General features: G+C 48.2%; 1 protein-coding gene across 1 annotated transcript in view; it reads right to left on the reverse strand.

The window, feature by feature from the left end:
- Positions 1-16,060, reverse strand: part of LOC129813672 (receptor-type tyrosine-protein phosphatase mu-like) — a 652,787-nt gene that overhangs the window by 369,434 nt on the left and 267,293 nt on the right. The window contains exon 9 of the mRNA XM_055866071.1: positions 249-557. Coding sequence (XP_055722046.1) covers positions 249-557 — 309 coding nt within the window. The remainder of the gene's footprint in view (positions 1-248; positions 558-16,060) is intronic.

The raw sequence follows: 16,060 nt of genomic DNA on the forward strand, positions 1-16,060 counted from the left end.
CGTCTGTAGCTCCATCTCTCGGCTCTCTTTGACCCCCTCTGGGTTCCTTAACACCTTTATACACCTTCATAACCCTTCACAAACATGTTATAACCATCCTAAGGTATTATAAAACTCACCATCTTCATCCGTCTGTAGCTCCATCTCTCGGCTCTCTTTGACCCCCTCTGGGTTCCTTAACACCTTTATACACCTTCATAACCCTTCACAAACATGTTATAACCATTCTAAGGTATTATAACACTCACCATCTTCATCCGTCTGTAGCTCCATCTCTCGGCTCTCTTTGACCCCCTCTGGGTTCTTGAGGACCAGTTTAACTGACAGGTTGGTGTAAGGGGTCAGGTTGTGGATGGTGTGCTGGGGGTCGCGACCCAGGGTGTCGTAACACACCTCCTCCCGGGTCTCGTCCTTCCCCGCCACGCGGGAGCGGTACTGCACCGTCAGGTTGTAGCTATGACAACGCGTCACGTTGTAGCCAAACGGTTCCCAGCGAATGGTGACTTGTTTAGATTGGACGTCAACTACCTCTAGACGCCTGGGACCGTGGATTGGCTCTGTAGGGGGGGGGAGAAGAAAGGTATTTAGAGGATACACGATGGATGGATAAGGATCTTCTGGTTTGGGAATGTGTGTGTTCGCACGCTTGTGCCAGCCTGTGTGATTGTCCTAGGCAACATTGCATTGGGTCTGTGGTGGAAGAAAACAGCGTCTGTTTGATTGTGACCTTTGGTTTAACCAGGTGTGTTGACCTCTTTACAGAAGCAACATGATTTTAAGTATCAGGGCAGCATGAAGTCCTATGAGTGTCATCTGATGAAGATCATCAAAGGTTAGTGATTCATTTTATCTCTATCTCTGCTTTTTTTATGGCTGTTTAACTGGCTGTTGTCGAAGGTGGAACGCTAGCGTGTGGGCAGTGGACATGGGTGGACTGAGTCAAATGGTGTCCATGATGGTATTTAAAAAACAGTCATGCTAATTTTGTAAAATGTTCAAACCCATCTCCCAAACTAATATAGCATTATCAGTATGTCTGTCTGTATTAGATTGTGCCAGTTCATTCTGTGGTTTCAAAAGGAACTCTAATCTAACTCTCACTACAGTGCACCAACACATCTTCTATGATTTGGCTCCTTCGTTTGTGTCAGTGTAACATTGATAGTTGATAGTATCTCTGTATGGGACATATCATCCCTGCAGACATACTGGTGATAGTATCTCTGTATAGGACATATCATCCCTCCAGACATACTGGTGATAGTCTCTCTGTGTAGAACATATCATCCCTCCAGACATACTGGTGATAGTCTCTCTGTAGGGGACATATCATCCCTCCAGACATACTGGTGATATTCTCTCTATATAGGACATATCATCCCTCCAGACATACTGGTGATAGTCTCCCTGTATAGAAGATATCATCCCTCCAGACATACTGGTGATAGTCTCTCTGTATAGGACATATCATCCCTCCAGACATACTGGTGATAGTATCTCTATATAGGACATATCATACCTCCAGACATACTGGTGATAGTTTCTCTGTATAGGACATATCATCCCTCCAGACATACTGGTGATAGTCTCCCTGTATAGAAGATATCATCCCTCCAGACATACTGGTGATAGTCTCTCTGTATAGGACATATCATCCCTCCAGACATACTGGTGATAGTATCTCTGTATAGGACATATCATCCCTCCAGAGATACTGGTGATAGTCTCTCTGTATAGGACATATCATCCCTCCAGACCTACTGGTGATAGTATCTCTGTATAGGACATATCATCCCTCCAGAGATACTGGTGATAGTCTCCCTGTATAGGACATATCATCCCTCCAGACATACTGGTGATAGTCTCTCTATATAGGACATATCATACCTCCAGACATACTGGTGATAGTTTCTCTGTATAGGACATATCATCCCTCCAGAGATACTGGTGATAGTCTCTCTGTATAGGACATATCATCCCTCCAGAGATACTGGTGATAGTCTCTCTGTATAGGACATATCATCCCTCCAGACCTACTGGTGATAGTATCTCTGTATAGGACATATCATCCCTCCAGAGATACTGGTGATAGTCTCCCTGTATAGGACATATCATCCCTCCAGACATACTGGTGATAGTCTCTCTATATAGGACATATCATACCTCCAGACATACTGGTGATAGTTTCTCTGTATAGGACATATCATCCCTCCAGACATACTGGTGATAGTCTCTCTGTATAGGACATATCATCCCTCCAGACATACTGGTGATAGTCTCTCTGTATAGGACATATCATCCCTCCAGACAATGTCAGTCCTCTCCCTCCTTCCCCCTCTCCTTCCTCCCAACCCTGTCCAGGCCAGCTATCAGATCAACATGGATATGGAGTAAACGATCCAGACTGAATCTGTCTTTGTCTGCCATCATATCACCTGTAATCACGTAGTCGTTATCTCTCATCTTATAGCCAGACCACAACCCCCACAGCCATCCTATCACCTGTAATCACGTAGTCGTTATCTCTCCTCTTATCTCCAGACCACAACCCCCACAGCCATCCTATCACCTGTAATCACGTAGTCGTTATCTCTCCTCTTATCTCCAGACCACAACCCCCACAGCCATCCTATCACCTGTAATCACGTAGTCGTTATCTCTCCTCTTATCTCCAGACCACAACCCCCACAGCCATCCTATCACCTGTAATCACGTAGTCGTTATCTCTCCTCTTATCTCCAGACCACAACCCCCACAGCCATCCTATCACCTGTAATCATGTAGTCGTTATCTTATATTTTTCTGCCTCTCGCTCTCCGTCTCTGTTTTTCCTTTCAACCCATTTCTATCTCCCTCCCTCCTCTCCCTATCTTCCTCCCTCCCTCCTCTCCCTATATCCCTCCCTCCTCTCCCTATATCCCTCCCTCCTCTTTCTATATCCCTCCCTCCTCTCCCTATCTTCCTCCCTCCCTCCTCTCCCTATCTTCCTCCCTCCCTCCTCTCCCTATATCCCTCCCTCCTCTCCCTATATCCCTCCCTCCTCTTCCTATATCCCTCCCTCCTCTTCCTATATTCCTCCCTCCTCTTCCTATATCCCTCCCTCCTCTTCCTATATCCCTCCCTCCTCTTCCTATATCCCTCCCTCCTCTTCCTATATCCCTCCCTCCTCTTCCTATATCCCTCCCTCCTCTTCCTATATCCCTCCCTCCTCTTCCTATATCCCTCCCTCCTCTTCCTATATCCCTCCCTCCTCTTCCTATATCCCTCCCTCCTCTTCCTATATCCCTCCCTCCTCTCCCTATATCCCTCCCTCCTCTTCCTATATCCCTCCCTCCTCTTCCTATATCCCTCCCTCCTCTTCCTATATCCCTCCCTCCTCTTCCTATCTCCCTCCCTCCCTCCTCTTCCTATTTCCCTCCCTCCTCTTCCTATATCCCTCCCTCCTCTTCCTATATCCCTCCCTCCTCTTCCTATATCCCTCCCTCCTCTCCCTATATCCCTCCCTCCTCTCCCTATATCCCTCCCTCCTCTTCCTATATCCCTCCCTCCTCTTCCTATATCCCTCCCTCCTCTCCCTATATCCCTCCCTCCTCTCCCTATATCCCTCCCTCCTCTCCCTATATCCCTCCCTCCTCTTCCTATATCCCTCCCTCCTCTTCCTATATCCCTCCCTCCTCTTCCTATATCCCTCCCTCCTCTTCCTATCTCCCTCCCTCCCTCCTCTCCCTATTTCCCTCCCTCCTCTTCCTATATCCCTCCCTCCTCTTCCTATATCCCTCCCTCCTCTTCCTATATCCCTCCCTCCTCTCCCTATATCCCTCCCTCCTCTTCCTATATCCCTCCCTCCTCTTCCTATATCCCTCCCTCCTCTCCCTATATCCCTCCCTCCTCTCCCTATATCCCTCCCTCCTCTTCCTATATCCCTCCCTCCTCTTCCTATCTCCCTCCCTCCCTCCTCTCCCTATTTCCCTCCCTCCTCTTCCTATATCCCTCCCTCCTCTTCCTATATCCCTCCCTCCTCTCCCTATATCCCTCCCTCCTCTTCCTATATCCCTCCCTCCTCTCCCTATATCCCTCCCTCCTCTTCCTATATCCCTCCCTCCTCTTCCTATATCCCTCCCTCCTCTCCCTATATCCCTCCCTCCTCTCCCTATATCCCTCCCTCCTCTCCCTATATCCCTCCCTCCTCTTCCTATATCCCTCCCTCCTCTTCCTATATCCCTCCCTCCTCTTCCTATATCCCTCCCTCCTCTTCCTATCTCCCTCCCTCCTCCTCTCCCTATTTCCCTCCCTCCTCTTCCTATATCCCTCCCTCCTCTTCCTATATCCCTCCCTCCTCTTCCTATATCCCTCCCTCCTCTCCCTATATCCCTCCCTCCTCTTCCTATATCCCTCCCTCCTCTTCCTATCTCCCTCCCTCCCTCCTCTCCCTATTTCCCTCCCTCCTCTTCCTATATCCCTCCCTCCTCTTCCTATATCCCTCCCTCCTCTTCCTATATCCCTCCCTCCTCTTCCTATCTCCCTCCCTCCCTCCTCTCCTATTTCCCTCCCTCCTCTTCCTATATCCCTCCCTCCTCTTCCTATATCCCTCCCTCCTCTCCCTATATCCCTCCCTCCTCTCCCTATTTCCCTCCCTCCTCTTCCTATATCCCTCCCTCCTCTCCCTATATCCCTCCCTCCTCTCCCTATATCCCTCCCTCCTCTTCCTATATCCCTCCCTCCTCTTCCTATCTCCCTCCCTCCCTCCTCTCCCTATTTCCCTCCCTCCTCTTCCTATATCCCTCCCTCCTCTTCCTATATCCCTCCCTCCTCTCCCTATATCCCTCCCTCCTCTCCCTATATCCCTCCCTCCTCTCCCTATATCCCTCCCTCCTCTTCCTATATCCCTCCCTCCTCTTCCTATATCCCTCCCTCCTCTTCCTATATCCCTCCCTCCTCTCCCTATATCCCTCCCTCCTCTCCCTATATCCCTCCCTCCTCTTCCTATATCCCTCCCTCCTCTTCCTATATCCCTCCCTCCTCTCCCTATATCCCTCCCTCCTCTCCCTATATCCCTCCCTCCTCTTCCTATATCCCTCCCTCCTCTTCCTATATCCCTCCCTCCTCTCCCTATATCCCTCCCTCCTCTCCCTATATCCCTCCCTCCTCTTCCTATATCCCTCCCTCCTCTTCCTATATCCCTCCCTCCTCTCCCTATATCCCTCCCTCCTCTCCCTATATCCCTCCCTCCTCTTCCTATATCCCTCCCTCCTCTTCCTATATCCCTCCCTCCTCTTCCTATATCCCTCCCTCCTCTTCCTATATCCCTCCCTCCTCTTCCTATATCCCTCCCTCCTCTCCCTATATCCCTCCCTCCTCTCCCTATCTCCCTCCCTCCCTCCTCTTCCTATATCCCTCCCTCCTCTCCCTATATCCCTCCCTCCTCTCCCTATCTCCCTCCCTCCCTCCTCTTCCTATTTCCCTCCCTCCTCTTCCTATCTTCCTCCCTCCTCTCCCTATCTTCCTCCCTCCCTCCTCTTTCTATATCCCTCCCTCCTCTCCCTATCTTCCTCCCTCCTCTCCCTATATCCCTCCCTCCTCTCCCTATCTTCCTCCCTCCTCTCCCTATATCCCTCCCTCCTCTTCCTATATCCCTCCCTCCTCTTCCTATCTTCCTTCCTCCTCTTCCTATATCCCTCCCTCCTCTCCCTATATCCCTCCCTCCTCTTCCTATATCCCTCCCTCCTCTTCCTATATCCCTCCCTCCTCTCCCTATTTCCCTCCCTCCTCTTCCTATATCCCTCCCTCCTCTCCCTATTTCCCTCCCTCCTCTTCCTATATCCCTCCCTCCTCTCCCTATATCCCTCCCTCCTCTCCCTATCTCCCTCCCTCCCTCCTCTTCCTATATCCCTCCCTCCTCTCCCTATATCCCTCCCTCCTCTCCCTATCTCCCTCCCTCCCTCCTCTTCCTATTTCCCTCCCTCCTCTTCCTATCTTCCTCCCTCCTCTCCCTATCTTCCTCCCTCCCTCCTCTTTCTATATCCCTCCCTCCTCTCCCTATCTTCCTCCCTCCTCTCCCTATATCCCTCCCTCCTCTCCCTATCTTCCTCCCTCCTCTCCCTATATCCCTCCCTCCTCTTCCTATATCCCTCCCTCCTCTTCCTATATCCCTCCCTCCTCTTCCTATATCCCTCCCTCCTCTTCCTATATCCCTCCCTCCTCTTCCTATCTTCCTTCCTCCTCTTCCTATATCCCTCCCTCCTCTTCCTATATCCCTCCCTCCTCTTCCTATATCCCTCCCTCCTCTTCCTATCTTCCTTCCTCCTCTTCCTATATCCCTCCCTCCTCTTCCTATATCCCTCCCTCCTCTTCCTATATCCCTCCCTCCTCTTCCTATATCCCTCCCTCCTCTTCCTATCTCCCTCCCTCCTCTTCCTATATCCCTCCCTCCTCTTCCTATATCCCTCCCTCCTCTTCCTATATCCCTCCCTCCTCTTCCTATATCCCTCCCTCCTCTTCCTATATCCCTCCCTCCTCTCCCTATATCCCTCCCTCCTCTTCCTATATCCCTCCCTCCTCTCCCTATATCCCTCCCTCCTCTTCCTATATCCCTCCCTCCTCTTCCTATATCCCTCCCTCCTCTTCCTATATCCCTCCCTCCTCTTCCTATATCCCTCCCTCCTCTTCCTATATCCCTCCCTCCTCTCCCTATATCCCTCCCTCCTCTTCCTATATCCCTCCCTCCTCTTCCTATATCCCTCCCTCCTCTTCCTATATCCCTCCCTCCTCTCCCTATATCCCTCCCTCCTCTTCCTATATCCCTCCCTCCTCTTCCTATATCCCTCCCTCCTCTTCCTATATCCCTCCCTCCTCTTCCTATATCCCTCCCTCCTCTTCCTATATCCCTCCCTCCTCTTCCTATATCCCTCCCTCCTCTTCCTATATCCCTCCCTCCTCTCCCTATATCCCTCCCTCCTCTTCCTATATCCCTCCCTCCTCTTCCTATCTTCCTTCCTCCTCTTCCTATATCCCTCCCTCCTCTCCCTATCTTCCTCCCTCCCTCCTCTTCCTATATCCCTCCCTCCTCTTTCTATATCCCTCCCTCCTCTCCCTATCTTCCTCCCTCCCTCCTCTCCCTATCTCCCTCCCTCCTCTCCCTATATCCCTCCCTCCTCTTCCTATATCCCTCCCTCCTCTCCCTATATCCCTCCCTCCTCTTCCTATATCCCTCCCTCCTCTTCCTATATCCCTCCCTCCTCTTCCTATATCCCTCCCTCCTCTTCCTATATCCCTCCCTCCTCTTCCTATATCCCTCCCTCCTCTCCCTATATCCCTCCCTCCTCTTCCTATATCCCTCCCTCCTCTTCCTATCTTCCTTCCTCCTCTTCCTATATCCCTCCCTCCTCTCCCTATCTTCCTCCCTCCCTCCTCTTCCTATATCCCTCCCTCCTCTTTCTATATCCCTCCCTCCTCTTCCTATCTTCCTCCCTCCTCTTTCTATATCCCTCCCTCCTCTTCCTATATCCCTCCCTCCTCTTCCTATATCCCTCCCTCCTCTTCCTATATCCCTCCCTCCTCTTCCTATATCCCTCCCTCCTCTCCCTATATCCCTCCCTCCTCTTCCTATATCCCTCCCTCCTCTCCCTATATCCCTCCCTCCTCTTCCTATATCCCTCCCTCCTCTTCCTATATCCCTCCCTCCTCTTCCTATATCCCTCCCTCCTCTTCCTATATCCCTCCCTCCTCTTCCTATATCCCTCCCTCCTCTCCCTATATCCCTCCCTCCTCTTCCTATATCCCTCCCTCCTCTTCCTATCTTCCTTCCTCCTCTTCCTATATCCCTCCCTCCTCTCCCTATCTTCCTCCCTCCCTCCTCTTCCTATATCCCTCCCTCCTCTTTCTATATCCCTCCCTCCTCTCCCTATCTTCCTCCCTCCCTCCTCTCCCTATCTCCCTCCCTCCTCTCCCTATATCCCTCCCTCCTCTTCCTATATCCCTCCCTCCTCTTCCTATATCCCTCCCTCCTCTTCCTATATCCCTCCCTCCTCTTCCTATATCCCTCCCTCCTCTTCCTATATCCCTCCCTCCTCTTCCTATATCCCTCCCTCCTCTCCCTATATCCCTCCCTCCTCTTCCTATATCCCTCCCTCCTCTTCCTATCTTCCTTCCTCCTCTTCCTATATCCCTCCCTCCTCTTCCTATCTTCCTTCCTCCTCTTCCTATATCCCTCCCTCCTCTCCCTATCTTCCTCCCTCCCTCCTCTTCCTATATCCCTCCCTCCTCTTCCTATATCCCTCCCTCCTCTTTCTATATCCCTCCCACCTCTTCCTATCTTCCTCCCTCCTCTTTCTATATCCCTCCTTCCTCTCCCTATCTTCCTCCCTCCCTCCTCTCCCTATCTCCCTCCCTCCTCTCCCTATATCCCTCCCTCCTCTTCCTATCTCCCTCCCTCCTCTCCCTATATCCCTCCCTCCTCTTCCTATCTCCCTCCCTCCTCTCCCTATATCCCTCCCTCCTCTTCCTATATCCCTCCCTCCTCTCCCTATATCCCTCCCTCCTCTCCCTATCTCCCTCCCTCCTCTCCCTATATCCCTCCCTCCTCTCCCTATCTTCCTCCCTCCCTCCTCTTCCTATCGCCCTCCCTCTTCTTCCCCCCTCTCTCCTACGGGAGGCGAGCAATCTAGCAGCCTAGTAGCCAGAGCTCAAGGTAATGGGATCAATTTCCCTCCCAGGTTAAAGCTTCAGTCCATTTCTCTGGAAGTCAACACTTTACCACCTATTAGGAGCTGCCAGGGCTCCATTCACTGTTACCCAGGAGACACACACACACACACAACCCCAGACCATGGTTAACATGCTGGAGTTATAGAGAAAGGAGGAGAGGAAGAGTGGAGAGGGGGATGAGGGGAGAGGGGAGAAGGAGAAGAGAGGATAAGGGAGGGGAGGAAGAAGAGAGGAAGAGGGGATATGAGAGGGGAGGAGAGAGGAGCAGAAGAGAGGAGGAGAAGAGAGGAGGAGAAGAGAGGACAGGAGAGGGGAGGAAGAGGATAAGGAGGAGAGGAGAAAAAAGGATAAGAGAAGGGAGGGGAGGAAGAGGAGAGGAGGAGGGGAAATGAGAGGGGAGGGATGAAGATGAGAGGAGGAGGGAAGAGGAGAGGAGGAGGGGATATGAGAGGGGAGGGAAGATGAGGAAGAGGAGGAGAAGAGAGGATAGGAGAGGGGAGGGAAAGATGAGGAAGAGGAGAAGAGAGGAGGAGAAGAGAGGATAGGAGAGGGGAGAAGGGGAGGAGAGGAGGAGAAGAGACACACACCACCATGCTACGGTGGGCTACAGCCTCTACTGTGGTACCGTTAACATTCTGAAGAAGAGAGGAAGAGGAGAGAGAAGACTGGACTCCCCCTCTCTGTCTGGCATACTGTTTGTATCCAGTCTGGTTTGTTTCTGGTCTCAGTAATGGATTCTGGTCTCAGAGCAGAAGAAGCAGACTGAACCACATGATTCTACAAAAGATGATCACTATATCACTATACCCAGGCCTCCCGGGTGGGGCAGTGGTCTAGGGCACTGCATCGCACTGCTAGCTGCGCCACCAGAGTCTCTGGGTTCGGGTTCGCGCCCAGGCTGGGCTGGGTTTGCGCCCAGGCTCTGTCGCAGCCGGCCGCAACCGGGAGGTCCATGGGGCGACGCACAATTGGCATAGCGTCGTCCGGGTTAGGGAGGGTTTGGCCGGTAGGGATATCCTTGTCTCAGTATGTAAAATGTAATAAAATGTATGCACACTACTGTAAGTCGCTCTGGATAAGAGCGTCTGCTAAATGACTAAAATGTAAATGTAAATGTATATAATATAGTATTCTTAAAAAAAATCTGTGTAATGACTACAAGTGTGGTCAGTGGTTGCCAGTAAATTAGGTCACGACACAACTGAGGTCTGAGAGAACCAAATAGAGAGAGACAGAGAGAAATACATGGAGAGAGAGAGAGAGAGAGACAGAGACAGAGACAGAGACAGAGAGAGAGAGAGAGAGAGAGAGACAGAGAGACAGAGAGACAGAGAGACAGAGAGAGAGAGAGAGAGAGAGAGAGAGAGAGAGAGAGAGAGAGAGAGAGAGAGAGAGAGAGAGAGAGAGAGAGAGAGAGAGAGAGAGAGAGAGAGAGAGAAAAGACAGGCTGCTGTTAAATGAAAGATGGAAAACTGAGAAAGTAAAGGAGTGATAGATGTATTCTACTGTTGCCTGGCAACCTCTCTCTCTTTCCTGTGCTTTAATAAAGAAGATGAAGGGAACGGTGAAGGTAGAGAATGATGGAGAGAACAGAAAAGAGAGGGCCCAGAGGGAAAAGAGAGACCCATCAGCTGATTGAAGACAGAGGGTTACTTATTCGAATCCCAGAGGCGCAAACGTTCCTGCAGGGATGCTGGCCCGTGTCGACTCCAATGCCTCCCACATAAAGTTGGCTGGATGTCCTTTGGCTGGTGGACCATTCTTTACACACACAGGAAACTGTTGAGTGTGAAAGACCCAGCAGCGTTGCAGTTCTTGAAACACTCAAACCTACTACCATAACCCGTTCAAAAGCACTTAAATATTTTGTCTTGCCCTCTGAATGACACACATACACAATCCATGTCTCAATTGTCTCAAGGATTAAAGGCTTGAAAATCCTTCTTTTAACCCGTCTCCTCCCCTTCATCTACACTGATTGAAGTGGATTTAACAGGTGACATCAATAAGGGATCATAGCTTTCACCTGGATTCACCTGGTCAGTCTGTGTCATGGGAAGAGCAAGTGTTCCTAATGTTTTGTCCACTCAGTGAATGACGGACAGGGACAAATGAGAATATTGATTACAGTTATACAAATCACGTTGTTGGTTGTAAGTTAAAGGCTTTTTAATCCATAAAGATGACTGATTCTATTTCAGCTACTTTCTACCTTGTAATATCTTGTTTTCAAAATTTTCTGGGTAATGTTGAGAAAAGCAGCAGGTGTCATTCTGTACCATAGACGGAAACAAAACAACACGTAGTAGATGGAAATCCTTGTTTCCATCGAGGAAATATGTCTCCTTGTCCAATGGCACACGTACCGCCTTCAAAAGCCATTGGATTACACAGGTAAAAAGCAAACATGTTGACAACCAGGTTAGTTTAGTTCAACCACACAAAACAAACAAGCGATGGAAAGACTACAACACATTTCTTAATATAAACACTTTTTTCAGACCCCAAATAATAACTCTGACCAATGAATAACTCTGACCAATGAATAACTCTGACCAATTAATAACTCTGACCAATTAATAACTCTGACCAAATAATAACTCTGACCAATTAATAATTCTGACCAATTAATAACTCTGACCAATTAATAACTCTGACCAAATAATAACTCTGACCAATTAATAATTCTGACCAAATAATAACTCTGACCAATTAATAACTCTGACCAATTAATTACTCTGACCAATTAATAACTCTGACCAATTAATAACTCTGACCAATTAATTACTCTGACCAATTAATAACTCTGACCAATGAATAAATCTGACCAAATAATAACTCTGACCAATTAATAACTCTGACCAATTAATAACTCTGACCAATTAATAACTCTGACCAATTAATAACTCTGACCAATTAATAACTCTGACCAATTAATAACTCTGACCAAATAATAACTCTGACCAATGAATAACTCTGACCAAATAATAACTCTGACCAATTAATAACTCTGACCAATTAATAACTCTGACCAATTAAATTATCTGACCAATTAATAACTCTGGCCAATTAATAACTCTGACCAATTAATAACTCTGACCAATTAATAAAGACAGAAAAAATGAAGTGAGTGAAAAACATGGCCTCTCCTCTTTAAGTCACTATATCGTTCAGGGGAAAGGAGAGGAGAGCCAATCAGATGGGCCTCTCCTCTATATCGTTCAGGAAAAGCGAAGAAGAACCATCCAGAAAAACGAACTTTAAACCCTATATTTGCGTAACTATCTCTTGGCTGCACTGCAGTGGGGAACGGTTACACTGCAGGCCCAGAGAATGGCAGGGTGGCCAGGCACACAAATCACATTAGACCTCCAGCTCTCAAAGTGACCAATGCACTAAAGTGTGGATTTCAAGAAGAGACAACTGGGTGGCTGGCAGGGAGGGGATGCCTCCCAAATGGAACCCTATTCCCTATATAGTGCACTACTTTAGACCTGAGCCCTATTCCCTATATAGTGCACTACTTTAGACCAGATTAGATCTATTTAGGGTGCCAATTGGGACGAAAACAAAGGTATTTTCCTCTCCTCATCACCTCTCTTCCTCTCCTCTCCTCATCACCTGTCTTCCTCTCCTAATCCCCTCTCTTCCTCTCCTCTCCTCATCACCTCTATTCCTCTCCTCTCCTCATCACCTCTCTTCCTCTCATCTCCCCTCCTCATCACCTCTCTTCCTCTCCTCTCCTTATCAACTCTCTTCCTCTCATCTCCTCTCCTCATCACCTGTCTTCCTCTCCTCTCCTCGTCACCTATCTTCCTCTCCTCTCCTCATCACCTGTCTTCCTCTCCTCTCCTCATCACCTCTCTTTCTCTCCTCTCCTCTCCTCATCACCTTTCCTCTCTCCCCTCCTCTCTTCCTCTCCTCTCCTCTCCTCATCACCTCTCTCCCTCTCCTCTCCCCTCCTCATCACCTCTCTTCCTCTCCTCTCATCTCCTCATCACCTCTCCTCTCCTCATCACCTCTCTTCCTCTCCTCTCCCCTCCTCATCACCTCTCTTCCTCATCACCTCTCTTCCTTTCCTCTCCCCTCCTCATCATCTCTCTTCCTCTCCTCTCCTCATCACCTATCCTCTCCTCTCCTCATCACCTCTCTTTCTCTCCTCTCCTCTCCTCATCACCTGTCCTCCTCTCCTTTCCTCTCTCCCCTCCTCTCCTCATCACCTCTCTTCCTCTCCTCTCCTCTCCTCATCACCTCTCTCCCTCTCCTCTCCCCTCCTCATCACCTCTCTTCCTCTCCTCTCCTCATCACCTATCCTCTCCTCTCCTCATCACCTCTCTTCCTCTCCTCTCCTCATCACCTCTCTTCTAGTCATCACGTCTCTTCTAGTCATCACCTCTCTTCCTCTCCTCTCCTCATCACCTATCCTCTCCTCTCCTCATCACCTCTCTTCCTCTCCTCTCCTCATCACCTCTCCTCTCCTCATCACCTCTCTTCTAGTCATCACCTCTCTTCCTCTCCTCTCCTCATCACCTCTCTTCTAGTCATCACCTCTCTTCCTCTCCTCTCCTCATCACCTCTCTTCCTCTCCTCTCCTCATCATCTATCCTCTCCTCATCACCTCTCTTCCTCTCCTCTCCTCATCACCTCTCTTCCTCTGCAGCCTGAGACATTAAGTAATGTTCATAAATGTTCAGGTTGTTCAAGTTAAAGAGAAGAAGGATAATTGATCTTCCAATTATATGGCCCCATGTCAATGCTGTTTAGTGGTTTCCCATTGGATCTAATAGAAATGGGGCAGTGTATCTCCACCCTACTGGTTATTAATACACCAGCTGGCCCAATCACAAATGACTTCATTAACAAGGAGTGTCATGCACTTCAGATGCTGGTGATGTTGACTTTGAAGAACAGGTTAAACATCATCCTCCTCCCTCTTCCTCCCTTCTCCCATCGCCTTCATCTGAAATGAAGGGGGATGTAAATGGAGACACGCACGCACGCACGCACGCACACACACACACACACACACACACACACACACACACACACACACACACACACACACACACACACACACACACACACACACACACACACACACCTTTATGTGAAATGGATGAGCTGCATTGAAGCGATGATAGCCTATAAATACTTGGGGTGTGTAGAGGAGGAGGAAGAGGAGGAGGAGGAAGATGAGGAGGAAGATGAGGAAGAGGAGGAGGAAGAGGAGGAGGATGAGGAAGAGGAGGTGGAGGAAGAGGAGGAGGAGGAGGAGGAGGAGGAGGAGGAGGAGGAGGAGGAGGAGGAGGAGGAGGAGGAGGAGGAAGATGAGGAGGAAGAGGAGGAGGGGGATGAAGGAGTGATCATTTTAATACAGTCACAGAAATGACCTACCTATTCCCTATGTACTTTTGACCAGGACCTAAAGGGTCACTACCATAAAGTAGTGCCATAAAGGGTCACTACCATAAAGTAGTGCCATAAAGGGTCACTACCATAAAGTAGTGCCATAAAGGGTCACTACCATAAAGTAGTGCCATAAAGGGTCACTACCATAAAGTAGTGCCATAAAGGGTCACTACCATAAAGCAGTGCCATAAAGGGTCACTACCATAAAGTAGTGCCATAAAGGGTCACTACCATAAAGTAGTGCCATAAAGGGTCACTACCATAAAGCAGTGCCATAAAGGGTCACTACCATAAAGTAGTGCCATAAAGGGTCACTACCATAAAGTAGTGCCATAAAGGGTCACTACCATAAAGCAGTGCCATAAAGGGTCACTACCATAAAGCAGTGCCATAAAGGGTCACTACCATAAAGTAGTGCCATAAAGGGTCACTACCATAAAGTAGTGCCATAAAGGGTCACTACCATAAAGTAGTGCCATAAAGGGGCACTACCATAAAGTAGTGCCATAAAGGGTCACTACCATAAAGTAGTGCCATAAAGGGTCACTACCATAAAGTTGTGCACTACATAGGGAACAGGGTGGCATTTGGGAGGTCTCCACAGAGAGGGTGTATGAGTGACGCTTCATGAGGTGGATAACCTTTTTACTTATCGATCTACTGTGACCGTATACATTATATTACCCTGTCCAGGAGACTGGTTTTATACACCAAGCTGTGTGAGGCTTGATATCTACATAAGAACACAACAACAACACAACAACAACACAACAACAACAACACCACCACAGCAACACAACAACAACAACACAACAACACCACCACAACAACACCACAGCAACAACACAACAACACCAACACAACAACACCACAGCAACACAACAACAACAACACAACAACAACACCACAGCAACACAACAACAACAACACAACAACAACACCACAGCAACAACAACACAACACCACAACACCACAGCAACAACACAACAACACAACAACAACACCACAGCAACAACACAACAACACCACTACAGCAACACCACAGCAACAACACAACAACACCACTACAGCAACACAACAACAACACAAAAACAACACCACAACAACACAACAACAACACAAAAACAACGCCGCAGCAACACAACAACACCACAACAACAACAACAACAACAACACAACAACAACACAAAAACAACACCACAACAACACAACAACAATAACAACAACACAAAAACAACACCACAACAACACAACAACAACACAAAAACAACGCCGCAGCAACACAACAACACCACAACAACAACAACAACAACAACACAACAACAACACCACAACAGCAACACAAAAACAACAAACAACAACAACACAACAACACAACATAACAACACAACAACAACAACACCAAGCAACACAAAAACAACAAACAACAACAACAATACAACAACAGGGGTTCCTTATGTTCTCAAACTATTCTAGTATTTTTTATATTATTGCGGCTGGCTGCTCTTAGTGAATCATCCAATATTGAGAGGCTGTATTCCAGAGAGGTACATCCTACAGATGTTGACATTTGAGAAGGAAAATAATCAAGCAGCAACCTGGAAATGTGAATTATTATGTGTAATATCATTTATATAAAAGTCCTTTTCGTAAGAGGTTTATTGCTCCTGCAATAAATGTATCACATTAAAATCCTATATCTGTAAGTACTGTAAATATTACTTTAATATCAAACAATGTGGTCACATTTTTAGAGCTGAAAGGTAAAACGGCGAGAACTATGAAAGTATCCCTCGAAGCAGCAAAGTTATTCAGTTATTCAGTATCTGGCTGTATGTGGAGAACTGTTCTATTATCTGACTGTATTTGGAGTAGTATTTGGAGAACTGTTCTATTATCTGACTGTATTTGGAGTAGTATTTGGAGTACTCTTCTAGTATCTGACTGT

The sequence above is a fragment of the Salvelinus fontinalis genome, chromosome 17 (genome assembly GCF_029448725.1).
Source record: "Salvelinus fontinalis isolate EN_2023a chromosome 17, ASM2944872v1, whole genome shotgun sequence".
Classification (NCBI taxonomy): domain Eukaryota; kingdom Metazoa; phylum Chordata; class Actinopteri; order Salmoniformes; family Salmonidae; genus Salvelinus; species Salvelinus fontinalis.